This window comes from Accipiter gentilis, chromosome 14, assembly GCF_929443795.1.
Source record: "Accipiter gentilis chromosome 14, bAccGen1.1, whole genome shotgun sequence".
Taxonomy (NCBI): Eukaryota; Metazoa; Chordata; class Aves; order Accipitriformes; family Accipitridae; genus Astur; species Astur gentilis.
In genome coordinates this window covers 8,561,863-8,589,672 of record NC_064893.1, presented here as the reverse complement: position 1 = coordinate 8,589,672, position 27,810 = coordinate 8,561,863, and the positions used below count along the sequence as shown (strand labels likewise).

The 27,810-nt window shown below is 42.6% G+C and overlaps 1 protein-coding gene across 2 annotated transcripts; it reads left to right on the top strand.

The window, feature by feature from the left end:
* Nucleotides 1-6,550: 6,550 nt before the first annotated feature.
* PDIA4 (protein disulfide isomerase family A member 4) lies at nt 6,551-25,486 on the top strand. 2 transcript variants are annotated; one of them, XM_049816553.1, is made up of 10 exons: nt 6,551-6,709; nt 12,390-12,582; nt 14,325-14,530; nt 15,192-15,330; nt 15,859-16,064; nt 16,744-16,902; nt 18,046-18,197; nt 18,593-18,752; nt 18,838-19,071; nt 19,626-25,486. In XM_049816553.1, the coding sequence occupies exons 1-10, from the start codon at nt 6,607-6,609 to the stop codon at nt 20,039-20,041; spliced, it is 1,968 nt and encodes a 655-aa protein (XP_049672510.1). In that variant the 5' UTR covers nt 6,551-6,606; the 3' UTR covers nt 20,042-25,486. The 2 variants fall into 2 exon arrangements, with proteins under 2 accessions (XP_049672510.1, XP_049672511.1); XM_049816554.1 differs by having other exon boundaries at nt 6,552-6,709; nt 18,596-18,752.
* Nucleotides 25,487-27,810: the final 2,324 nt, after the last annotated feature.

Genomic DNA, 27,810 nt, shown 5'->3' with positions numbered 1-27,810 from the left:
ACAAATCACTGAATTGCCACAACTATACAGTAAATTAGACATGTCAGGTATATTCCTAGGCACTCAAGCCAACCAACATGGAAGTGTTTGTGCTTATGCTAATAAATTCTCTCATTCTTCAGGCAGGCTGGCTGCACACAAACTGTTCCCAGGAACATGCCAGCTCCGGAAGAATGTCCAGAAGTCCTTCAAAGTGCTCTACTTGGCACAGGCCAGCATTGTGCCAGCAAGTATCTAACAGTTTACTAGAGCAGGTAATCACATTCCCTTGGCTGAGCGCTGTTCAACCAGCACAAATGCAAGTAGTGTCCAAATACACTTGATACATGTAATACAAACACTTGTCCAAATACACTTGGTACACTTGAGGGATGGGATGCCATCCAGAGGGACCTTGACAGGCTGGAGGAGTGGGCCATTGTGAACCTCATGAAGTTCAACAAGGCCAGGTGCAATGTCCTGCACCTGGGTCTGGGCAATCCCCAGTATCAATACAGACTGAGGGATGAATGGATTGGGCGCAGCCCTGTGGAGAAGTATGTGGGGATACTCACGGATGATGAATTGGACATGAACGAGCAATGTGTGCTTGTAGCCCAGAAAGCCAATCGTCTCCTGAGCTGCATAAAAAGAAGTGTGGCCAGCAGGTGAAGGGAGGTGATTCTCACCCACTACTCCACCCTGGTGAGACCCCACCTGGAGTACTGCATCCAGCTCTGGGGTCCCCAGCACAAGAAAGACATGGACCTGTTGGAGCAAGTCCAGAGGAGGGCCACAAAAATGATCAGGAGGCTGGAGCACCTCTCCTATGAAGAAAGGCTGACAGAGTTGGAGTTGTTCAGTCTGGAGAAGAGAAGGCTCCATGGAGACCTTATTGCAGCCTTTCAACATATGAAGGGGGCTTCTAAGAAAGATGGAGAGAGACTTTTTACCAAGGCCTGTAGTGACAGGACAAGGGGTAACAGTTTTAAACTGAAAGAGGGTAGACTTAGACTGGGCACAAGGAAGGACTTATTTACTATGAGGATGGTAGGACACTGGACCGGGCTGCCCAGAGAAGCTGTGGATGCCCCATGATTGGAAGTGTTCAAGGCCAGCTAGGCAGGACTCTGAGCAACCTGATCTAGTGAAAGATGTCCCTGCCCATGGCCAGGAGGGTGGACTAGATGATCTTTAAAGGTCCCTTCCAACCCAAACCATGTTATGGATCTATGATTCTACATGTTAGACACTGCAATCCCTACTACAAGAATTTTATTAACAGTTGTCGTTTTAAATTTTTAAATGTTTTTGAAGCCTTAGATCCTATTTTTTTTAATGACATCAGTATAATAACTGAAAGTAGATGATTTACATATGCTAATTTTAGCACTATATTTATCATTTCCTTCTGAAATGAGGTCTGAATATTATCAACCAATATATTCACCTTCTAATTTAGAGGAGATGGTACACCATTCTTAAAAAGTTTCCACTTCCAGATGAAATTACCCAGCATTTTATCATGACAGATGCTAAACTTAGGCTGATATGTTTGTAAAAGTTTCTTTGATCTAAGCACATCAAATGATAGTAAGTATGAACTCAATATGGCACAGAGATCCAAGAACTAAGCAGCAAGTCCCTAAAAGAATTTTTTTTTAAAAGCAAAAAAACCCCAAACAAACAAACAAAGAGAGAGGGAAAAAATTTCATATGAAAATCTGGAAAAAAGAAGTCAACCAGACAGACGCTCAAAATCACTGCAGCAAAACAAGAGTGCAATATAGGAATCAATAGTATTTATATTACTGTGACCTACCATATTTCATTAACTTGCAAGAATTTAGTAGTATTGAAGCAGAACATTTTCACATCAAACTTTTTATCATGTTTCTACAATGATGACTGAAAATCATTGAAAGGTATTTTAAAATAAGTATCATAATGCATGAATCAACCACTGATGAAAAAATGATGAGTTCTACAAGTGTTTTCTCTTGCTCTCTAAATTGTTTCTAGATTTAGATGAAATGCAAAACAGGATGGATATTTTAAGCATTGTTCTGAGAGTCACTGAAGTGATTTATGTGAAGATTATGTGCAAGGCAACTCAGCATAATTTGCTGTGAAAATGTAGCTATTATGCAAAAAATATAACTGAGGTTCACAAGAAAACTACCAGAAAAATCACTCAAAACACCTGCGTGACACTGTGCCAGTTTAAAATGGGCAGATCACATAAAAGATGTGCAACTGAACGTTTTTTTTTTTAGAAAACAAGTTTTGAGGGCATTCCCCCAAAACTATTCAGAACTGTGCACATGCTGGAATGTCAAGTGTGTATTAGCAGCATTTTGGCCATATTTTAGATTGCCAGTGGGTGACATCAAGAGCACCATTAGCTCATGCTGTATGGAACAAACACTCTATTAAAAAAAAATCATAGAAAGACAAAGTGGTCTGTCACACAGTCCTACTGAAAATACTGTGCAACACAGTCCAACACCTTTGTAAACTGGCATGGTGCTGTGGCTGCACACATCCTATTAAAATGAATTTCCAATCCTTTAAGCACCATCAGGAACTTACTGTAGAACCCACACAAAATTCATATTTAAAAATAGTAAATTCATTTGTTGTACCTCTATTCAGATAGTATCAGTCAGCATCTAGTCAGTATCACTCTGCGATATTAAGGATTACAATAAATTAAAGCAGCTACCATATATGTGAGACCATTATAATTGCTCAGTATCATTACAGGTAGCCACTCAATATCATCAGGATGTGAAAGGCCAAGTAGGTTCAAATCTACTTTTGAGACTGCAATATAATTTAAAAGCAGAAGTTAGACTAAGGTAGCTTAGTCTGGCATACCTTGCAATTTTCATTATTTTTGTGAGAGAACACCGGCTTTTTCTTCTTTGACATTTACTGTTGCATATGCCTCTTCTAAGATCAATGACTGTACCCCACAGAATTTGCAGGATGATGTACAGAAGGTGACTGGTGTCTAGGCCACCTTTTGAAGGAGAAAATTACAGTATCGTACAAAGAAGTATTTCTACAGTCCAGCAATTAATGGTGCTGGAAAACACAGACGCAACCTGTGAAGACTTTAATGTAGTCATTGACAACTTAAACCAACAGGACAGACATTTACTGAATGTTCCTGAGGAAAAGCGTATTTAAGGAGTATGATTGTCCACTTGTTCCTGAGAGTGCAAGTCTGCCAATGGTGATGCTAACAACTTATAAGGATATGAAAACACAGTATGCGCAAAACCATTTTCAAATAACCAAACCATGCCAACACCTGGATTTTTCCACAGCATGGCAGATGTTATCAGACAGAAATGCCTTTTACCCAGAAACTGCTCCATAGATGCTCTGTGATGTCTCATACTTTCAGTGCTTGCTTGCTCTCTAGCATATATGGGCCAGAAGTGACTTGTAAGTATGGCCAACTTCTCACATTAGACATGCTGCAAGGGACCTATGCCATTCATTTTTCTATTTCTATGCATCTAACCTACAGATGACCCTATACTTAGTTATCTGTTCTAGGCTCTGTTCCACCTATCTCTGCCTAGAGACCCTCCCGGTAAAGACAAGGGTTTTCCTGTTACTAACTCATGTAAAGAATGAGTACTTGGCAACAGGCACCAGTGCCTTTACCAGCAGTATTTAGTTCTGAGGATGTTCAGCTTCGTATGGTCATCCTCACAGGTAAGCAAGCCTTTAGAAAGCAGGTAGCAATCTCTTGGAAAAGCTGCACAGCTAGAACACTCTTTCCAGTGACCAGCGTGTTTCACAATTGAACTGCGTTTACACCCCAGCTGGTCTATGATTAATTACACTTCTGTTTGGTCTGTTATTTGTGACTTGCTGTGCTATCCTGTGGTACCCCAAACTAGGAAGACAGACCAGACTATGGTCTGTTTGTCTAGAGTGGGATGGGCCTGAGATGCAGGCTACCAATACTGTAACTACCCACACAATTAACTTACAATTTAGCAAATCTCTCACTCACATGATCAGGCTGTCCTTGGCTGAACAGGGATTACAGGGTTTCTGTCTTGCAGGCTTTCCTCCTGAAGTTCAAACAAATTAAAAAAAAACCTAAACCTCTACTTTTACTATTTGCACTTCCTTTTCACTGTCTAGCTGGATGGTGGTGCTTGACACCTTTGAGTGCCTAGCAAATCTACTGATCTAATTTTTTCTACTCGGTTAACTTGTATAGACAAAACCCACAATAACCATAAAACTTAGCCATCACAAAAGAAGAACTATTTAATCCTGTATTTCATATTCTAACAGACAGAAGCAGTAGTCATACCACTTACCCATTTTACAGGCCTATTTTTTCTGCAAGCTTTTTTAACCTGTTTTCCAATGGCCTAGACAATGTCAGTCATGAAGTACTGGGCCCGACAGAACTCCTCTACCTTGGCAGGTCATTGTCAGGTGCATAATCTCCAACCTAAGTCTGAATAAAATGGATTACAATAGCCACTATGTCTCCTATAAACTCTGATGAGGAAGGCAGCAAATATTTCACACACCAATGCAATATTCAAATCAAGGATTGTGTTAACCAAACAGTGAACAGACTCTAAATAAAAACCTTTCATACTCTTAATTTTTGCCATGTCCAATCTGATTATGTGCTATCATTGTATTACTAAATAGCTATGTTAATCAAACTAATCATGAAAACAAGTTCTGTGGGTTTTGTTGTGTTTTGTTTTTTTTTTTAAACTGATACTAAAACTAGACAGGATCAAGACAGCTTTAAGCTGGTTCAGATCAGGTCTGACAGAAAATCCCACTTGATTGTAGTGGTACACAGCTAAGTGGAAAAATTGCTACTGCATCAGCCACTGTATTTTCAAAGTAACTTACCTGGCAGCTGAGTTGAGGGAAGGCACTGACTCCCATTCTATAACTTAGCAATGTAGAAAAAGGCAGATTTTTAATGCCTTTTCACAACCTATTTGCTACAGACCACTGACAAATGGCAACCTAGATGCATCAACACGCTTTCAGAGCAACACAATGTCTTCTCAGTTCCCTAAAACCGTAGTTTTCATATTTTAAGCTTGCACTTCCAAGGTCTTTAAGATACGTGCTTATCACAAGCTACTGCTACCACTTTAGACTTATGACTACTGTGCACTGAATTTAACAGTGCTTTATGCTTACAAATGATCTATTCAAGGGTCAGAAATTTTGTTAAAAACAAAATAATTGTTTCATGAACCTATGAACAGTTGTGATTCATCCAAGGATGCTGCCAAACCAGCAATTTGAGCACCAAAAGCCCAGGTTTTAGCACTGTCTTGTTAGATCTTAGATGTTCACCAAATAAGCGTTTGAACAATTGTCACTAGATATTATGCCGATACATCTCTCCACAGTCACCACCAGTAAGCAAAAGAGAGAAATGCAATTATCACCAGAAAAAAATTAGTGCCATAGCTACGTCAGGAAAGGGAAAGGCAAAGAATCAACCATCCCAAGGCCTGCTCGTGTTTGTGGGTTTGCTGACGAATAGGAGGCTGATACACTTGGAACAACCTGACCCAGTGAATTACTACTCTGTTATAACCTAGCTAAACAACTCCAATTTCACCACAGCTTTTCAGAAATACAAAAAGTCGAGCATAAGACATTCAAACAGGCGGCTGCACGCACCCTTACTCTGCCCAAGACCTGGAACACCTTTCTTTACAGTTGTTAATTACGGCATTATAGATGGACTTGCTGCGCTCGATCCCCCTGAGCCCTACGGGACCCCCCACGCGCGACGGCACTCTCAAACACTTCAGATAAACGGCAGTAAGTTTTTTAAATAACGAGGACAACTCTGGGGCCTCCGCCGCCGGAGCCCCAACGCCGGCGGGTGGCGGTTACGGCGCCAAGGGCCAGACCCCGAGTCCCTCACCCGGCCCCCTAACGCCTAGCGACCTCCCGGCCTCCCCCGCGCCACCAACGGCACACCCACGCCACGCCACGCCACGCCACGCCACGCCACGCCCCCGCGCGAAACCAGCCCCACCCCGCCCCGCGCACGCGGCGCCTCCTCACAGGCTGCCACCGCCCGCTGGCACCGCCCCGTCCCCTCCCCCGCCCCACCTTGTGCCCGCCCGCTGGCGGCAGCCCGCCAATCCCGAAGGGCGATGTGGCTTCTCGCCCTTGGGGGCGGGAGCCCTGCCTCCCTTCCGCCTCGCCATCTCTCTCCCCCTCCCCCCCCACCGCTCCCTGGGCGGCTGCGCCTGAAACGCGTGGCAACCGGCGGTTGGTGGAGCCCCGGCAGCCAATGGGGGAGAGGCACCTCAGAGCAGGCGTCTAATTTTGCGCACGGAGGGGCGTGAGCTCTCCGCTTCGGTCGGTCGCGCTCGTCTCCCGCCGCGGCGAAGCGGTTGCGGCTGCTGGGCGGGGGTGCCCGGGACGCCGCTCTCGAGCCGTTCGTGGCGCGCGCCCTGGCCTTGCGCGGCGGAGCCGCTTCGGAGCGGCGCGCGAGGCGATCGGCGGCAGCGCCGCGTCGCAGGGCGGCAGGCAGGCAGGCAGGGGGCACGGCGGGCCGGAGCGGAGCGGAGCGGGCTGAGGAGCGGCGGGATGAGGCCGAGAGGGCTGTGGGTGCTGGTGCTGCTGCTGGGGCTGGCCCAGATCGCCCTCCTGGCGCGGGGCGTGGCGGCCGAGGAGGAGGACGACGACGGAGGTGAGTGAGTGCGGGGGGCAGGGGGCGGGCTGCGGGCTGCGCGCGGGCGAGGTGGGGAGCGGGCCGGCGGCGTCGGCCGTTGGGCGCGTGGGAGCCTCGGCCGCCGGTGCGCGGCCTCCACCCCCCCACCCCCCACCCCCCCGCCGCGAGGCGCCGGGCCGCGGCCGGCTGCTTCCCGCAGGCCTATGGGCTGAGGCGGCGGAGGCAGGGAGCTGTTCCCGCTCCGTGAAGGCGCCGGTGTCTCGGAGAGCGTGCCTCTCGGAAGGCTGTTCGCTTCTCCTTTGCCGTGCGGCAGGTCAGCATCGCCTCTTCTAATCGCGGAATTAAAAGCTAGCAATTAGCCGTGTCGGCAATTACCGACTTCTAAATTACCAGTACATTTGCAATTTTATTGTCCGACGGAGCGCTCTTTTCCTTAGCCCTTAATTCGGGGCATCTGTGTATTCCGTCTGTTTCGAACTGATTGTTTATTCTTTTCCCAGAAGGAAGGCTGCGTGTTGCTAGTTTCTTGGTGTTTCTTCCCATTGTCTTTGCATTTAACTGATGCCTGTCTTCTCCTTTCCAAAAATCGGCTGAAACGAAGCTGGTATGACTTACTAAGTTTAGAGCCTGTACGTAGGAGGCAGGCATTTGAAGGTGCTTCTTTTTTGATTTTAAGCATCTTTCGCATGGATTTTGAGAAATCCTACATCTTTCATATTTCCTACATTAACACTGCTGTATGTTAAGTATTGGAGGGCATTCAGGGAGATGGGGTTATGGATGACCTCCTGAACTCCTGTCTTGCCAATTCTTGCTCAGTGAACAGGCACCGAAACGTGAAGAAATGTATTTTATGTTGGGAACCTTATCTGTGTGACTAACTGTATGATCTGTAGGATAAGGATCAAGAGATTTTTCTTTTTTTATAGGACATAGCATCTGCAGTAAGCAGATACACATATTTCAGCTTAGAATTAAAAAAAAAAGCTTAACAGGAAGACTCTGTATTATGTCTGTTTCTCTGCATTTAGCTAGAAAAGTTGGTTATCATTGCTTTGTTATATGTAACAAAGCTTAGTACTGTTTTCCCCTACCTTCAAAGGATGAAGTAACACCTGTGATGTTACAGCAAAGCCTGGGTGCTGTGGCTGACAGCAGTAGTTCAGCTTCTTGCGGGCCAGGCTCTCATCAGTATTTCCTATGGGTGCTGTTCTCAATATATGAGTTCTTGGGATCACAGATGCACAGGGATGGAACTATTTCCTCCTGTGTACAGGTTGAACACTAATCTGTTGCACAACTGTCGTGGTTTAACCCCAGCCAGCAACTAAGCACCACACAGCTGCTCACTCCCCCCCCCGCATGGGGGAGAGAGTTGGGCCCAGTTAGTCCCCGAGTCGCAATCCCCCCCACCCTGACTACCCCCAGTTTATATACTGGACATAACGTCACATGGTATGGAATACCCCTTTGGCCAGTTTGGGTCAGCTGCCCTGGCCGTGTACCCTCCCAACTTCTTGTGCCCCTCCAGCCTTCTTGCTGGCTGAGCATGAGAAGCTGAAAAATCCTTGACTTGGTCTAAACACTACTTAGCAACAACTGAAAACATCAGTGTGTTATCAACATTCTTCTCATACCTAACTCAAAAATGTAGCACTATACCAGCTACTAGGAAGACAATTAACTCTATCCCAGCTGAAACCAGGACAACAACTCAAGTCATTTTCCAGTTTCTATTGTGTATCACCAAATTGTATATAAATCATGAATCAGGCTTTACAAAGCCTTTGCTTTAAAAATGCATGTAGTTAGGGATTTCCATTTTTGCCCTTGAAATGCAGACCTGTATGAAGTGGAATAAATTTACTTTGCAATAAGCAAGTAACTTTATGTAAAATCAGTGTTCAGGAGATGAAAAATTCAGATTAAACCAGGCTTGTTCCACTGTATGGTTTTGGAAGTGAAGTTTGACTAGGGCAGTGAGGCAAATATGAGGCTGTGAGCAATGGCAATGTTAGCCTAGATCATGACCATTGCATCCTGATGAAGGAAAAGGAGGGATCCTGTAGAAGATCCACTACAGAAAAGATCAAGGAAGACTGCTTTCATAAAAAGGCTTTTGAATGCCCTGGCAACATATCATGAGTCTTGACTTCCGAGTTTCTGAAAACTGAGCTTATCCAGTGGAGGAACAGACGATGCAGTGCCCTCCTCAAAAGGAAACTTTCAGGCAGAATCCTGAAGTCATTAATGTCTGGATGCAGCTTTTTCATACGGGAATCACCCCACTTAAGAAAAAGTTACTAGGCCAGACTTCCAATAAATGCTGAAGTTAGTGTAGATGTTCAAGTTCAGTGAACTTACTGTAAGAATTAATTTTGGTTAAAGTAGCTGTCATTCTGAAGAAGGCCTGCCAGCCAGCATCATGTACCTGAAGTCTTAAAATGAGTGCCATCTTCATCTTGGTTTTTGATGTGTGTAGTAATTAATGCATTGCAATTTGTGGAAATGCTTTGTTGGAGTAAAAGGGAGTGGTCCATATTTTACTGGAGGGCCGGTTTTAGCCACAGCTGTCACTTGTTTGTTTGTCCACCTGCTTTGCAACTAGCTTTAAGAAACAAAGACACTTCAGGTTTGGGTGCAGCTATTTTATTTTTGTGAGCTGTCTTAAGCAAATACTTATTAGCTACTTCGGCTATTTCAGGTGTCACAGTTAGACTCATTCTGTATCTGTTCTCTTTAAATTGTAAATTGTTAATGCAGAGGGAAGTTTCTTGTTCTTAATGAAAAAAGTCCTGCTTACTTCTTCCACACTTGGTCTGGTCCTTGAAGCAGGTCTTACAGTCCCAACATTTAAGGGGACCTTAGGGGTAGCTATGATAACCCTAGGTATCAGTGAAGCTGGAAAGAGGTTGATCTGCACTTTTAAGGACTAATTTATGGGTTAACTTTTTGGGGAGGGGGGAAATGCATGTCCTTCTTAAGCCAATTGGGAGAAGCTGGAGTCCTCCTGTGTGTGCTACTGTCCTGCTTTGGTCTCTGAGGTGGAGGAAGGAGGAAGTGGATGTGTATAATGCCCCTGACAATGTATCATTGTCAAGGAGTTTTATGTTGACAGGCTATACAGACACTTGCAGGGAAAGATACAAAATTATTTCAGTGATCAATGTTAGATCTAATGGTAACATTTTCCACTTGTGCAGGATGTTTTTGTAAGTGGTGCTTTGTTCTCAGCTTTCTACACCATGAGCCTTTGCCATGGCAGCTGCAGTGGTCTTTTTCTCTGTTGGGGATGGGTAGTTAGCATAGTAAGCAGGAATGAGAGTCCTAACCTGGTGGTTAGTTTCAGAGATGCATCATTGGAACTGGTCAGCTAGTTTTCCTCAAATTCCTTTCTGTCAGGAAAAATCAAATCTGAAGTGATTTGCTTGGAAGAGAAATGGGCATTGTGCAACTTGCTGGTAATTCAGGTACAGACCAACCATGAATGCCCTGCAGTGAAACATAGCCCTCAAAACTGCTGGGCACGCAAGTGAGCAGAAGTTTTGACTGCTGAAATCCCCTGAAAACTAGCTTTTTCACCAGGGCAGTCCTGTAGGTACGTGACTGCTGTAGATTCACTTCAAGGGAGTTTGACAGTTCAGCCCTTTCACTGCAAGTGCTCAGAGGCAGCAACACAGGAAGCATTGTCCACTTGCAAATAGTGCTTTTAGCTGCTTTGTAGATCAGATGAAACAGTAGTAATTGTTGAAGAAACTTAATCCAGGTAGGACTACTGTTGTGTGATAAACGATCTCCTGTGATCTGTCCCCTTGTCAGAAGCTTTAATATTTTGGTGGTGTGTAAAGTTGGGTTCTAATTAAAATTAATGCTTTTTCTCCAGGAGGACATACTGTTTTCTAATATTTCTATATTAGAAAATTAATAAAATTTCTAATTTTAAAATTTCTAATTTTAAAAATAATTTTTAAATAAAAAAATAAAAATATTTTTAAAAATAATAAAAATTAATTTTTTTCTAGAAATTTCTAATTTTCTATATTTCTAATACTTTCTTCTAACAGAAAAATAGCTATTACAATTTAATGGCATCATTTTGTCTACTGTGAGCTTGTTCCTATGGTCTGTAGTTGGTCTGATAATAGTGAGGTTTGGGTTTTTTACTTTTTCATACCTGGATACTACATATTTGTCATCATTAACTTTCAAATTCCAGGTGAAATCAGAGTATTGTCAGAATTCTTTTCCTGAATAAGTAACTTACAGGTATATGATTTGCTGTCCTACTGCAGTAACTCCTGTTAGCTTAGTAAAAAGCCAGTTAAAGTTAAATAGATAATAGTTTTGAACAAGAAACCTTAATCCCCCCTTCCCCCCCCCCCCCCCCCCAATCCTGGGACTCCCAGTGGTAGAAGGGGCCTTAGCATCATTGTTGCACCTTTATCATTTAGGATGAGGTATTTTCATTACTTGTTCTGTGACTGAAATTCCTTTAAAGTAATTTGGGAAGGTCTGTTTGCCTCAAATGATAGCAATTTTAAAAAAAAAAAGTTTAAAGGAACATGTGAAAGATCAAATATTAAAGAAACCATCTTAAATCCCAAGCCAACAAAGTTTGAACCAGTTGAAATGTCCTGGCTTCAAATTTCATGTGCTGACTTTGATTAGGTAATTTAGCAAATCTGCTTTCTCCTTGAAATGCCTGTTCTGGACCAGTGTTTTTGGTCTCCTTAAATCAGAGGGCTCCCCAAAAGTTCTTTGAAAGAAGTTTTGACTTCATTTATTTTAGAAGAGTACCTTGCATCTGCCAAGTGCATACGAGTGGGTTTTCATGAGACTTCTGTGACAGTCGCTTATTTGATTTTCGCACTCGCTCTGCAGTCTGTTGCTGATCCAGAGCAGAACGATGCTCCTGTGAATGGAAAGCCTCTTCAATGAATTGCAGACCTGAAACATCACTGTAACTGAAAGCAAGATATATTGAGATGGCAGGGGTGGGATTGAACAGTCAGGAACAGAAGCATAATTTTGAAGTGCTGCTTCTAAACTACCTAGGTAGTAGCAAAATGATAGCATTTGAGTTTATAGCAAGCCTGTCTGTTTTAGACATTCGGACAGGCAGAGCATAGTAGTTGTGGTGTTACAGGTATAGTGAGTAAGGGTACAAGGGAAGCATTGAGGACAGATAACATCTACTTTTTTGGTACAAGACACCTAATTTTTCCAGCAGCAAGTTGCTCCACTTGAAGGACAGCTGGTTTGCTGCATTATTGAGGGCTTCTGTTTGAATTGAGGTATCATCTGTGTGCCCTTCTTGCCCAACAGTGTCTCTCGCTTCCCACATTTCAACAAGATACCAAACATAACATATCTTGGTAGTGACTCTCACATAGGTCTGTATGCATTAATTGTTGTGTCCATTTTGTTAGCTTGCCGTGAAGGGCAAAATAAAAGTTGACACTTTACTGAAATATTTGTATTGTTAGCTGGCGTAGTGTGGACAAAAATTAAATGGTCAAACACCTGAGTCCAAGCTCTTAGCATACTGAGGTAGCCGTCATTGTATGTGGAGCAGGAACTAACCAGTGTTGATATTTTTTTAACCCCAGGGTATACTTAATACAACTTTAACCTGGTAATGTTATTTTAATGTTCAACTTGACACAATCTAATCCATATTGCACTTTTACTTTTCCAGAACCTCTTACAAAAGAAGCTGACAATGACAGTGATGATGATGATGATGACGATGATGATGACGATGATGACGACGATGATGATGATGATTCTGAAGTTAAAGAAGAAAATGGTGTATTAGTCTTGAATGATGCAAACTTTGACACCTTTACTGCAGACAAGGACACTGTGCTGTTGGAGTTCTATGCACCATGGTGGGTTCACAGCCTGCAGTACCACCTTAGGTGCAGGATGGAGTGGCTGTTGGGAGCTTGTCTGACAGGACACACTCCTAAAAAATGAACTTAGGTTGCAATTTTAAAGATGGCATAGGAGTAGCTTGCCTGCAGGAGAAGCACTGGACTCTGCCATAGTCCAGGGTAGGAGATGGTTCTGGTGTTGTAGAGGTACCCTTTTCCCTGCCCCTGTACCACGTGATGGACAACAGCCTGCTCTTTCCCCACAGATGTGGGTCATGCTGAGGGATCCCATGCCAAGGGAATTATAGCCCTGGTTCCATCCCTGCTCTGTGCCTGTGAGGCAACAGAAATGGTCCTAGTGAGGCCCAGAAAAGTCATGCAGTATGGTGTCACAGCCTGCTATTGTGTCCTTGTACTGACCCACTGAGAACTTGTGCACTTTCTCGTCTAGGTGGAGGAGACTTCCCTAGTAGGGGAATTGCTACAAGGTTTTCCTTGTCAAGTTCAAATCTCTGTCCTTGCCAGAGGGTTGTGGTGTAAGGACATAGCTCGTTCGTATTATCAATTTAAACAGTGCCTTATACATCTACCTGATCATGATCATTCTGCTGGCATACCAGGGTACGCAGTAATACTAGTGTGCTCAGGGGAGGTACAATGGATTTACCTGCATATAACTGAGACTAAGAATTTCGTCCAGAGTGTATCTTCTCTTGCATTCTTATGGACAAAAATAATAGGGATGGTTAGTGGCGGAAAACAAGAGTAGAATGTATTTGCAGTCAAGTTGCCGAGTTAGTGTTGCAGTCAGAACCTCTTTTTCTTTGTGGCTTAGTTATATAAAGATGACTTACTCATTTGTCCTTTTCTAGTCTTTTAATAGAGGGGGGAATACAATCTTGCTTGAGGTGGAGTTGCATTTTAACTAGTGCCACTCTTATCCCATCCCTCCTTGGCTGTAGGTAATATTTCTGCAGCTGTAGTTTGCCTGCATGAAAACTGAACATGAAGCTTAATTTATCTGAGCAGAGGGATGTGTGGTCATTGCAGACAACACCTCTTCTCTTTTTTTTTTCTACTCCCCCTCCTGCCAGTTGAGAGGCTAAAGAGTACAGACTATCTGCTATAGACTACATTGCCTCTTGTTTTCTTCATTTTCCTGGGTTTGTCTTCAGCTTGTCAAGCTATATTCAGCTTTTCTTATGCTTGTATCCTCTGACATGCCAGCTTTTGCAGCAGGAGCCTCTGCTCTTCCCAAAGAGTTCTGGTGTGGCCAGAGAGAGAGCAGGTTCTGTGATACTGTTGTGGGTGTGAGATTTCATTAGGCCAACTTAAATACTGGTTCGTTTTCCTCTTTAGTTCAATTTAGGGTGCTAGGTAGAGAAGACAAACCTAGATTAGGGAGAAGCTGAAGTTTGAACAGAGACCATATTTGGGAGTGGCAGGGAAGAAGGAGAGGCATAGTACTAGGTTTGCAATTTTGTTGTAAAAGCAATTGTTAATTTTTTTACAATGGCCTAGTAAAACACATGGAAATGTTTTGCCTGTTGAATGAAAATAAAAAAAGTTGGGATTTGAACAAAGAGCACATTAGCTACAGTTACTCTCTCTCCATTATCTGAAAACATAGCAAGACAAACATCTTTATGTTGATGTTGTGAACATCTGTCAGAAGGCATCCTGGAAATGCAGAGTAGCAAAATACCCCTATGGGTCTGTCGTGCATTTATGTATCTACTTGTGTCTTCCTCTGACAGGTGTGGGCATTGCAAGCAGTTTGCTCCTGAATATGAAAAGATAGCCAAAACTCTGAAGGAAAATGACCCTCCTATTCCAGTTGCCAAAATAGATGCTACTGCAGCCACTTCGCTAGCAAGTCGTTTTGATGTCAGTGGCTACCCAACCATCAAAATCCTGAAAAAAGGCCAACCTGTTGACTATGATGGTTCTCGGACAGAAGATGGTAAGCGCCAGTCCTTTGGAATTGTCTGTAAGAAAGCAAAAGTAGTATATGGTCTTGTGACTATGTGACTATTTTGAAGGACTTCATCAAGTTACTTTATTTTAAGCAGAATAATATCATGAAGGCTGAAATGTTGCCTGTCTTCTCAATTGGCTGAATGCTAGAGGATGATTTTGCAGGTAGTGGGTAGTGCTGTTACTGATGGAAGGTTTCTAGAAGTATGACTTGACTAGAAGAAGAGGTAGTCTCGTGCTTGCTGAAGGATCAGCTAATAAGAAACATCTGAACTATACATTGATTGTATATAAAACCACTTTTTTTGGCTTAATGAATGTGTCCAACTTCAGTCAGAGGGGAAAAACTATCTTTTCTGTCTGTTTTGAGATGGAATTTATGTGCTACAGAGTGCTGCAGAGTACAGATCTGTGCTCTGCATAAGTAAGATGCTCTATGGGGTGAAGAGAAGACCTTCTTGGCAATATCAACAATGAAGTAAAGCATAAAGGAGCTTGATTTGCCCTTTGAAAGTGTTCTTGTGTAAGCTTTGGTCCAAGACCATGTGTGCCACTGACTTTAAATTCTTGATACCAACTCTTGCATTCAATTATGCTATGGTATGATAATGCAAACTTGCTAATTGGGCTATTGAACTGTATTTCAGCAATTGTGGCCAAAGTCAAGGAGGTTTCAGACCCCAGTTGGACCCCTCCACCAGATGCTACGCTGGTATTGACCCAGGATAATTTTGATGACATTGTGAATGGTGCTGACATAATCCTGGTGGAGTTCTATGCCCCATGGTAAGCAAGAAGGCAGTCACCTGTACTATCCTAGCACAGCTGGCCTGAAAGATGCTTGGTGACCTGTTTTCTGTTGTTGCATCTCTTTCAAAGAGGCTTGCCTTGTGTGGGGGCGTGTAGCTCTGGTGTACCTTGGTTCTAATCTGGAACTAGGATTTCATTACAAATCACTTGAAGACTAGACTGGATCTGTGTCTCAGCAAGGGGTGGTCTCTAAAACTTCACTGAAGATTCTCCTTATTTACTAATTTGAGAACACGTTGGGAGGTACTGAAGACCAAAGGAAGCTGATCCTTAGTTTAAAAATCGCCTCTAAAAATGAAACTACCTATAGTAATGTGGGCCCAGACAGATTCTAGCTTCAGGTTGGAAAGTCAAGTCTTCCTAGACTGAATTGTCCTTTGTAGATTGAATAACCCCATTTCTACTTTCTGCATTCTGGAAGACTTAACTCCTCCACTTCAGAGGTAGAAGGTGCCTTGCAGGACTCATGGCTTGTAAAAACTGCCCTCTCCTCTCCTTCCCTAGGTGTGGACACTGCAAAAGGCTTGCTCCAGAATACGAGAAGGCTGCCCAAGAGCTCAGCAAGCGCACACCTCCTATTCCCCTGGCTAAAGTCGATGCTACTGCTGAAACTGAGCTTGCAAAGAAGTTTGATGTTACTGGCTACCCAACTCTGAAAATATTCCGCAAGGGCAAACCTTATGACTACAATGGTCCACGGGAAAAATACGGTACTGCAACTTCTGCTTTTTCTTATTTTCTGAGGGCTTGACCACAAGTGTTTTGACCTGTCTATAGGATTTGCAGACTTATTAACATCATAGCAATGGTAGTTGGGGAAACCTGAAAAACTGTGCTCTTGTACCTATATGGGCCAGCAGTATAAATTTGTCTCTAATCTTTATAACATCTTATGGTGGTACTATAAGCTCCTTTTAATATAAAGCAGGTTAAATACACATGGTGAAGCAGTGGCAGTATGAGTAAATGGGCAGCCATTAATTGCACTGGAAGGCACCATAAAGGCCGGCAAAGTGCTCAATATTAGGTTTTAATAAGAGAGAAGTCTTAAGACTATCCAAGTAGAACTTTGGCTCATAGCAGGGTCAGGGGACAGGGTAGGGTCTAGAATTTCAGAAAGGACAGTTACTTGAAAGATCAGCTGATATCCATGGAACTCATGCTTCGTCACCTCTTCTGAAACCAACTTGAAAAAGAATAGCCAGAACTGGAGCTTAAAAACTTGGACTGAGGTCTTGCTGATTTGATCTTTAAGTTATTGTGGGAGGGCTGCACAGAAAGAAAGGTGTCCACAGGAAATGTGGTATTAAACAATGTTGTAGAGGGAATGCCTGAACCTTTCAGTTCAATAAATGTTCTAAACTTATTGGGTGTGGGTTTATCTCACAGGTATTGTTGACTACATGATTGAACAGGCTGGTCCTCCATCCAAACAGATTCAGGCTACCAAGCAGGTACAGGAATTTCTGAGAGATGGGGATGATGTCATTATCATTGGTGTCTTTAGTGGAGAGAATGACAAAGCCTATCAGCTCTATCAGGAAGCAGGTAAAGAATGTTTTAAAATATTAAAGAAGGGTATGTTTTGTTGAGATTGTGCCCAGGACTTTGGGCATGGAGAGATCCTTTATTTCTGCTCTTAGTTCAGTGGGGGATGTTGGAAAGGAAGGAGATTGAAGGGTAATCTTCCACTTGTACTCAAGAAAAGAGCTCACACCAGATTTTGAGGCTATAACTAAAGTATCAGCCAGTCAGAGGAGATACCTCCTCTTGGTATTGTGTCCTTAAAAACATGTGAACTAGAGAGGAGGGAAAATTCCTAGCTGAGGAAAAAATCACAACTTCTTGGCTTAAAGCCTTGCTAGCTTTGCCATCTGCTATTGCTTGTTTCATCTCTGACAGTTCCAGAGGCTGGACTTTGCCAAACTTGTTTAGTGAGGGAGGGCCTGGAGAAAGAATCATCATCCACTTCTGGATCAGTTTAGACCATTCCGGGTGATGTTTATTCTTAAAAACCCCTTTGATGTGACACATTGATGGTCTTGTTAACGATATTTGTTACTACACAGAAGAGGCAAAGCACTTGAAGGGCTCAGTCCCTTTAATCAGTCCCCGTGTCTTGCATGATCAGAGAACATGCAGCCACTCTTGGTTTCTGCCAGAGCCTTGAGAGCAGTGCAGGCAATTCTTTTCCCCCTGGCTATGCCTGCTTCTGGGGCTGCTGTCATTTATAGCTGGATTAGGAGCTGACTTGGTTGCTGCAGCATAGCAAGATACAGAACTGTTTCCCAGGCTGCCCCAAAGAAAATAGATTGACTAGGTGACCTTGCGGGTTCCTTTCCAGTGCTACTTTCTGTTATTTGAGGGGAATCCAAGAGGTAGGAGACTGATAAACAAATAGCTGTTTCACTGTACATGTTTTGGACACAGTTCAAGGTTTTTTGAATGTGTAGAATAACTCATCAAGTAGAAGGGTTGTTGAACAGCATTCAAATAGTGCTACTCAAATTGTATGTATTTCCACATGCTTCTCACCCCTGGATAAGAGCTGTTCCCCAAGACTCTGGGTTGTTCCATGTCCCACTGAGAAAGGGAAGAGAGTTTCCTTGCAGTGCAGTCTCAAGATTTCAGTCAGAGGCTGTCAGTTCACTTCTTGATGACTTTTCCTCCTCCCTAACCTTAATTTTTCAGCTAATGGTTTAAGAGAAGATTACAAGTTCCATCACACCTTCAGCAACGAGATTGCAAAATTACTGAAAGCATCTCCAGGAAAAGTGGTTGTCATGCAGCCAGAGAAATTTCAGTCAAAGCACGAGCCCAAGATGCATGTTTTGGATCTTAAAGTGAGTAGCTGATCCAAAGCTAGAAAGTTTGTGTGTGGATTGAAGGTTCTCTTTCTTTGTTTATATGAGCAGTTAGCATATTCCTGTTGGAAGTACTCCACTAGATATTTGAGGCAACCTGTTTGTCCCCTGAAATTGTATTGGTTTGTTTGAGAAAGTGTTATGAAATTAACCCAGAGGTTATGTATTCAAATAATAATTTACCATTACAATATTCAGTTTAAATGTAGAGTACTAAATTATCTTTAGTGCTCAAGGATTTGAAGAATATGGTGACGGCATTGTTTATAACATGACCCTCTTTATTCATGCATGCATGAATATTAGTTTTCAGTAGTGTAACAGCAATGCCACTTGAATCCATTTGTCTGAATTTTTTTCCCAATTTTTTTAAGCAGGACTCTACAGGTGGATCAGAGATTAAAGAGCATGTGCTAAAGCATGCTTTGCCTCTAGTTGGTCATCGCAAGCCTTCCAATGATGCTAAAAGATACGCTAAACGTCCTCTAGTGGTTGTCTATTATTCTGTAGACTTTAGTTTTGACTATCGTGTTGGTAAGTTCGCTAAGATTACCATTCCTCCACTTTGGGAGGAAGCAAGTCTAGAAATTACTAATTGCATTGTGTTATGGTTTATCAGCTACACAGTACTGGAGAGGCAAAGTCCTGGAAGTGGCCAAAGACTTCCCTGAATACGTATTTGCTGTTTCTGATGAGGAAGATTATTCTTCTGAAATAAAAGATTTGGGCCTGCTTGAGAGTGGAGAGGATGTCAATGTCGCCATTCTGGATGAAGGTGGCAAGAAATATGCCATGGAGCCAGAAGAGTTTGACTCTGATGTACTCAGGCAATTTGTGCTGGCATTCAAAAAAGGTACAGATTCTAAAATAGGGTTCTCTAAGCCATTTGCTTTGTTTCCCCTTCCAAGAGTTTTTCCTGAGGCAATGGCTACAAAGAAGTCATGCGTGCAACATTACAGTGCTCTGGCTTAAAGCCTTTGGATGTTTCTTGCCTTTTTTCATTAACTTTGCCTGGACTATGATGTGGCATCTAGCTATGTTCTAAAACTGAGTGTGTTTGGCAAGCCTAAGATGTTCTTGCAGCTTTGAAGTGTGAGCTGATCATTCATATTTCATTCATATTTGGGACTAGTATAATAAATCGCTGTCTAATACATTGTGGATGAAGAGCCATAAAAAGAGGGAGAAAGGTTCTAAGGGAATTGTGAAACAAATTGTTGCCCGTATTTCACAAGGTTACTGTGCTGAAAGGTCACCAGCAAACTAGCCTATGTTTCATGCAGAAGTAAGTTCATTTACTGGTGCCATGCTTTTACCTGGTGGGAGGATGTGCTTCTGCCCTTTCTTGGGGGAGATTTTAAGGACTGCTCTTACTGTATTCTAACAGTGGTGTGTGCTTCCTTCTAGGAAAACTGAAGCCTATTGTGAAGTCCCAGCCAGTGCCAAAAAATAACAAAGGGCCTGTGAAAGTGGTAGTGGGTAAAACTTTTGATACCATAGTAATGGATACAAAGAATGATGTTCTCATAGAGTTCTATGCCCCGTGGTGTGGACACTGCAAGAAACTAGAACCAGTGTATACTGAGCTAGGCAAAAAATACAAGAATGAGAAAAATCTGGTCATAGCCAAGATGGATGCTACTGCCAACGACGTGACGAGTGACCACTACAAAGTGGAGGGATTCCCCACTATCTACTTTGCTCCAAGGGACAAGAAGAACAACCCTATTAAGTTTGAAGGCGCGGACAGAGATTTAGAGCAGTTGAGCAAATTTATAGAGGAGCATGCGACAAAACTCTCCAGAACAAAAGAAGAGCTTTAGATAAAATGAGGGTTGTGAAGAAAAATTGTTTGTACATTGTAGTTAAAAACAAGTTACTGACAAAACTTCATGAAAGAAGAATTAAGCAGTTTGAGCAAGGAAATTCTTGAGCAGTAAAGCAATTGCAGTATCTTTTTTTTATATGGCAGAAGAGTTTTTCTGGACACTGAACTTCTCTGATATGAATGTCTTACATTAGTTATGGTTTTGATCTTTGGAGAAAAATACATCCTTTATTTTTTGTGACTATCTTGAGCTTGATTATTTGACTCCAATGCAGCTATTTTCTAAGTTAAAAGATACTACCAAAAAGAGAACCAGATCCCTCTGCCAAACAGATTTCTCTGTCTTATTTGTTGGTATGGTTACTGGGGGGAGCAGTGTTTTGAGCCAGTCTCTCTTCTGTTATGTTTCTGTATACCTATTCATGTGACTGTATCACTGTATTCATTGCTGATGGTAAGAATGGAGGTTTTCTAAAGTGTGGACAAATTATTCACAGTCCAGCTGAGATAAGACAGTGATTTACTATGTGCTCTAGACCTGTTTGCTTTTGCTTTGTGCCCCTCTGTAGAGAGGGTGATGCTAAAATAGCAGGTTTTTCTAATTTATGTCTCTTTTTACTAGTCCATATTTGACCCATTTATATCTTAGTCTTCCCAAGTATGTTTTGGTGTAATTGGAATGTGGCAGAAAGAGGATCTAGTGGGTGGTGATGCTTGGATTCTGGTATTGGATCTGTGTGTTACTATCTCCTTTTCTTTTGCAGAGAGGAAGGTTTGGTAGTGATTCATCCTTGGGAAAGCAAACAGACATTCTGATGGACTTTATTCCTGTGGCAGCTACTGCAACTATAAAGGATGATAGCATCTACTCTGTGCTCCACTTGGGAGTATGTGCATTTAAAAGTGGATTTTGATCTTGAATGTCCTAGTTTAGATACGCCCATAAACTTACAGGCCATGTCAGGATGGCAGGCTCATATACTCCAGAAGCACTGTCTGCCTCTTCTCAGAGCTGTGATGCTACAGTGTGTTCAACTGGAGTGTCACTGAGGCAGTTTTGATACTTCATTTTGTGGGTAGTGCACTGTTTTCTGTCTTGCAAAAGACCAATGTCATCAGTCTTCCTTCAGTATTTCTTTGTTGCATTAATTTTCAACTTTTTGGAGGGTGTGCAAATCTAAAACCACCACCCAATATTTTTTCTTCTGGGGAGATGCAGTCTTCTGTGTAGCAAGGATAAACCCAAGTCCAGGAGGTAGCTATTAAAGTATAGTCCAAGGACCCAAAAGGGCCTGCAAGGGGGTACATAATCCTTATCCTTTCCTACTGCACTTTGCATCCCTGTTGAGGGCACATGTGTCCCTGCTGCCTTAACAGTTCCTCACTGACTGTTAGCAACCTACACAGCAAAGCATGACTATTGAATTATTCTTGCAGAAGTGTATGAGACTGCATGAAGGCTTTCTCTTAAATATCAATTTAGCTGAAGGTAATGAACAAAGCTCACAAGCAGATTATGAATGAAGGGGACAGTATCAAATCTCCATGGAGTGCTGGGGTGTGCTTGAATGCTGTTCAGCTCCTGTTGTTTATCAGCAAAAGCTGGGAAGTGCTAAGCAACTCTTCAGGATCAGATCTCCATTGCTGCTTTGTGTTAAAGCAGTGTGATCATACACTTCAGGCCCTGGCATTGTCAATCTCCTTCTTTTGTATTAGAGGGCTTTGTCTCCACTGTCCTTAAACGTACAGATATCTGTTAAGCTTAGGCAGTATTTCACCTACAAGTCTCTTACCAAGTGTGCTATCTTCCCATCATTTGCCATTTCTGTTTGCAGTTTTTCTGTAGAGCCTTCAAAGGCCATGATCTGTGATAAGTGTCTTGTGCAGGCAACTGGACCAAGATCAGACTTCGCTGAGCATGAGCTTATGTTAGAGGTGACTTTTTTCACTTTATAAAGTATACATAAGCCAAGTAGCAAGTTCTGTCCTGTCTGCTGGTTAAGATCAATTCAGTTCTTCAAAGAAGCAGGCACAGACTTTTTAAACCAGTTCTTAAACATAGTTCTGTTTCTATACCTAAGCAAATACCTTGCTTAATACTGCAGGGAACTAAACTACTCCTGCTTATTAGTTAGTTGCAGGCTTATAGGGATTTATTCCAAACCAGGTGTTGTCTAACCAACATGGATAAACATGGAATATGTGTAAGGGAGGGTGAAAAGTCCCCTATTGGTGGTGAGGACTACAGTCAGGGCTGAAGCTCTAGTCTTCTTGGGACAGCAAGTGTTAAAGTTGAGCATAAGAGTTTCTTGCCTCTCCTTACAGGTGGTAACTTACTAACATTGTCATTGCCAATGAAGACTTCTTCCTCCCAGCATGACCTGACACTGCTCTGGATTCAAAGCAACCTCTGCAGCCTGCTGGGAGCCCTTGTGACAATAAAGGGCACAAGGCCCAGGGGAGTGTCCAAGGTGTGCTTGCACAGTGTTCTTGCCATCTTTGTCTTCCTTGCCTCCACAAGTGGAGGCAGCCTGGTACACAGTTACTTCAGGGCTGTGCACAAAGACCTGAATTTTGTTCTGGAGCAGCAGTGCTTAAGTCAGAGCTGACTAAAGAAGAGGAATACACTTAGTTGCTGACAACTGTGAGCTTCTTTACCCAGAGTAGGTAATTGGTTTAGGTTATGAGCAGTAGAAGGAATGAGGATTTGATCTACCCTTATACTAGCATCATCTGGCCGCATTTCCTGTGAGTCCTTGCCTGTGACACACACCTTGGCATCTGCACTTCATAATTGATATATTTATCTTGATCACTTCCCAGCAAGATGAGGATGCTGTTGCCTCTCAACTTTGGGCAAAGTCATACTGGAAAGCAAACTGCTTTCCTTAGCTCCAGTATCCTGTCCCCTGCTGTGTGCACTGTCAACATCACATCGACTTTCTGTGAAACTCACTGAGATGGCTACATTATTAGGTCTGTTATCTCTCTGTAGAGAGATAAAGCTCTCTACCTGAAATGTGATTGGTGCTTTTTAAGTGGAACAGGTCGTACCATCTTTTGGAATTTAAATGCGTTATGCACGTCTGCTTTTCCCTTCCTGGTGTACTAGGATGCTTTCCTAGGCATCCTAAACTCCACTGAAGTATTGCCTACATGGTGCTGATTAGCCTTTGTCATCCCTTCTTGTAGATGGAAAAAAAAAAGGGCATGCAGTGCAGAAGGACAAGGGAGCTCCTCCCCTCACTTACTCTTAGCCACAGCTGCATGAGCATATGGCATCGTTTCTGATCATAGTTCCAGGTGGAAGAAAGCCTGCATTTTATGCTTCAGCACAGGGCTAATCTGAGTAGTAATAACAGTTCCTGGGTAAGCTCCAAGGAGCCTGCCTACATGTGCATCCTCTAGAAGACAAAAATTTTTCTGTCAGCTGTAGTACATCTTTAAGTAGTCAGACTTGAGACTTCTTCAGGGCCAATTCCTTTCTCTGAAGGGTCAAGGACTATGGTAAGCAGCAACTCTAGCACAGCTGGTGCTCCTTGAGGAGTGAGTTTCTGTACTGTGTCTGTAGGACAATGAAGGTGACAGTAAATACTGTTGTGGGATCTTGATACTGCATTAAGTGCTAGCTTTATTTAGTAGTAGGAGTTTGTTAACAGTAGATGGACATGTCTCTCTTCAATTGAGGCTATTACTTGGTTTCTATTCTAAAGAATTTTATACTGCAAAACTGTTAATTCTGGTGATGCCTGGGTATGGCCCAAGATTTGGCTGGTAGCAAGCAAGCAAGGCACTGCAGAGCTGGAGACTACTCCACAAAGTTTATCTGTCCTCTTGTACATGAGGCTATGTGCTAAGGAAACAGGCTTCTGAAAAGTAGAATGTGAATAAGAATCTATCATACAGGTTAAAGGCTTTTCAGAAAGTAGCATTAACTGTAGTGGTCAGACCTGTGTCCTTTCTTTTTGTGGTAGGCAAGAGAAGCCACTGCAAATTGTCCATGCTCCAGAAGGCTTTTTGCTCGGAGCCTGCATTGGAAATGGACAAGGATCAGAGGATTGAGTATTTGCAGTTTGTGTGCTCAGCCCTTGATGTGGGGTAATGAGTTTATCAAGCCCTCTGCAAACAAGTATGTAATCCATTTAGTCAAACTGGTACAGAGCCTTAAATTAAGCAATTTGGCTTTGGTTTGCTGTGCTTAAGTTGCAAAACTCCCTTTATCACTGCAGAGCAGGGATCAGTGAGCAATCCTAGCTGAAGGCACTGAAATGCTTTAGCATCTTGCCTCAGTTGCCAGGTGTTTTGGGGACTTCAGCTAGTAGTGCTGCACAGCCTGAAGTATGGAGGTGTTGCAGGAATTGCTGCACATTGCTGCAGTGCGTTTGTCAGGGGAGGGCTCCTAATTACCAACTACTTCTTTTCCTGCCTGGACCCATGGTAAGTTTCATGAAGCCATGCAGCCATGAGCAGGAGAAATGTTTTCCTGGTGTGCGTGACCTGTCTTGATATCTGTGCCCAGAATCCCACAGAGCTCACAAGTCACCTTCTTTTCTTTTAACTTTGGATGTTGCTCTGCACTAAAGCTGGTTCCTTTAGACACGGCTGTGCATGCACTAAGAGGCCACAGGCTGATGTCATGTTAACGTTAGTGCTGGATTTTGTGTCATGAACAACTGGTTTTATATAAAGCCACTGTGCTGTTATCTGACCCTTTGCAGCATTGCTTTATGCACCATTCTTGAATGTCTGGACAAGCTCTGTATACACAATGAAATCTAAATTAGCATGCCTCTGCAGAGGCTTGGGTGAGACTGCTTGGGTCTGGAAGGACATGGCCATTCTCCAGTTTAATTTCTGAATATAGAGAGGAAGAGATTTGCTCTGTGAATTACCATGAATCCTTACATTAGAAAGGTAGAAGTTTCAGTTTCAGAAAAGCTGTTTGTTCAAATCCCAAGCTGTGTGTGTCTTGTTTAACAAAAAGGTAAAGGAGATAAAACTATATTTAATCCAATCATGCAAAGAAAACTCCTATTACAATCAGTAATCCAATACTCTGATGGATTTCCATGTGCTGGGGTTTTGAACAGCCAGTTGTTTCTGTGTAGTGAAAGCTGATGCTTGTCAGCCTGCTCTTGATTAATGCCCTCCTACTTGCTCTGTCAAAGTTATAGTAGCCTTCCTGAAACTTGGTACATTTTGCCTTGCAATAGGGGAGAATTGTTCTGCAATACAGCCTGGTAAATTGCTTCTCAGAATGATAGAAGCAGAGTAAAAGAAAATACAGCAGAAGGTGGATAACTCTAATTTCCATAAGTCAGAGAAATCAAGGCTAGACAGCACCACTTGCTCACCTATTTTGATTGCTTTACGTATCAGGCCACAAGTTTTTAGCTGTTTGCTTCCCATATTCAGCCTAATAACTTACATTTAACCTATATGCAACACAAACAAAGTCCACAACTCTAAGTGCTGTTGCTACACTAACACTCATTTCTCAACCACAGAATGCATTCAGGAAATGGAACATACCTCTTGAAAGTGGTACTGCTTTGAGTAAGGAAGGCAGTTTTGCCTTCACTTGCCATGTGAAATATTTCATGTGTTAGTTTTGCTAGTGCCTTTGGACAGTAGATTTCAGTTACATATTTTAATGTGGGGTTTGGGTCTTTTGTACTTTGAGTTGGTTTTTGTCTTTTACAGTCTCAAGATGATACAACAACTAAAGGATAGCCAGTAAAACTCCACTAGTTTAATTAATCCGTAGCTCTTCCCAACCAGCATTTTTTCACAGAGGGCCTAGCATCAGGTGGGTTGAGCTTTGTTCAAGATCCTTTCAATGAGCCTGAAGGAGCAGTAATAGAGCACATAACTACAGCAGATGCAAATCAAGAGGTGTTCATTGGTATACTAACCAGTCCATTGAAATGTAAGTGGCCTTAGTAATCTGCCTGCCTCTCTTTTTCTGAGATCACCCTTAATGTTCAATTTGGACAAACCAGTCACTCTTGAAATAGAAAAGTCACCTTTTAAATAAAAAAGGGTCACACTGGGCTTTGTTTTTCATTCTTTTCACTTCCAAGATGCACCACAAGTATTAATGAGACCTTTGAAGCATGGTGTTTTCTACAGTTGCACAGCAGTGTGTGTAAGGGCCAGCACTTCCTCATACTGGAAGCTATCCAAAAGAACAGGTAAGGATCAAAAAGTCTTACTTTGATATCAGTGTTGTGACAACAGCTTTAATGGTAGGAGCAATTCAGTGTTTGTTTGGGGCTTATTTCCTAACAATGCAGCCTGTTGTGCTGAGGATTGTAGGAATGGTCAACCTTTGTCAGACATACAGTACTTAAAAACTTCAGCCCGAGGGGATCCTGTTGAACTATGGATATATAAGGAACAAGTCATCCTGTTGGCTGTGAAACACTGCACTTTGAAAGACCAGACCTAACTCATTGATGGAAAACATACTGCTTGGAAAGGAAAGAGGAAATTAGGATAATGTGTGAAGATCACTATGCATATGTAACCATGAATAACAGGCAGTACCAGGCAAATACAGGCAGTCATTCGTATATGCCACTAGCAAATACAGATCAATAATTATGTAAGTGCAAGAAATGTGGGAAAACATGTAGTCCGAGAAATGCATCAGCTCAGACATAGAATAAGTAGAATGGTATGAAGATGTTCTAGTGGGAATTGTAGGTCTTGCACTACTGTTTGGGGAGGGTGGGAAGCCACAAAACTGGTTTGGTTTGAAACCCCTTCTTCATTTTCATCTTATCACTAGTTGAAATCAGTAACCACTTTAGACCACACATTTTTAATGGTGATAATGAATGAGCATTGTCTGACGCCAGAGGTGCTCCTCTAATAGGCAAAGAAACTAACAGCTAAATTTAATTGCTTCAGAGACTTTGACTTCAGCATGTCCCATCAAATGCATTCAAAAGTATACTGCTAGACTCATTTGTTTGCCACCAGAAAGAAACTATGTGGTTCTCTGCTGCCTATGACACTTTTCTTTCTCCTACATCAAGTTTTCTTTCTTCTCTTTAATTAAATTGAATCCAGTGTTAACCTTCCAGAATAAGAAAGATACAGCCAGCATTATGGTGGCAACAAAGTTTTCCTCATCCCAAGTCACAATTTATTAAATCCAGTAAAAGACTCGGTACCTAAAAATTAGGTGACTGGTCCCTGCACTGGAATGTACAGTCTGAAGTTTGGTATCTGGGATGCACCTACAGGGGAAAAATCTTCCCAGATGGGGAGAATTAAGCAACTCAGACAAGATGCAAAACAAACAGGGTGGTGAGTAAGCAGCAATCAAGCTCCAAGCTATGCTGAGGAAAGGGCGTGAAAGCTACCTCTCAGGCAGATTTCTTGAGGTCACGGGAACGTGCTTGCTTGCAGTCTGTTGTGATCCTCAGCATAAAACTTCCTCTGATGTTTTCCACTGAAGGATTTCTCTTTAAGCAGGAGGTATCACCCTCCATGGTAACACTGGTTATAGCACCTGCCTAAAGTCAAGGAGACATCTTCCCCTTCCTACAAATGCTCAGATGTGCGTCTCTTGAGACAATGCTCTAGCACTCTGCCCATCAGAGATAGCTAGGCTGTCCCTTCTGCTGCATCTGTTTAGAGAGAAAAAAAATTTGTTGGGTTAGAGAAAGAAAACGAAAGAGAGAAAATTTGTTGGGTTAGGGAAAGAAGACAAGACTTTACTGGATAGCTGATGGAGAGGACCAGCTTACTGAT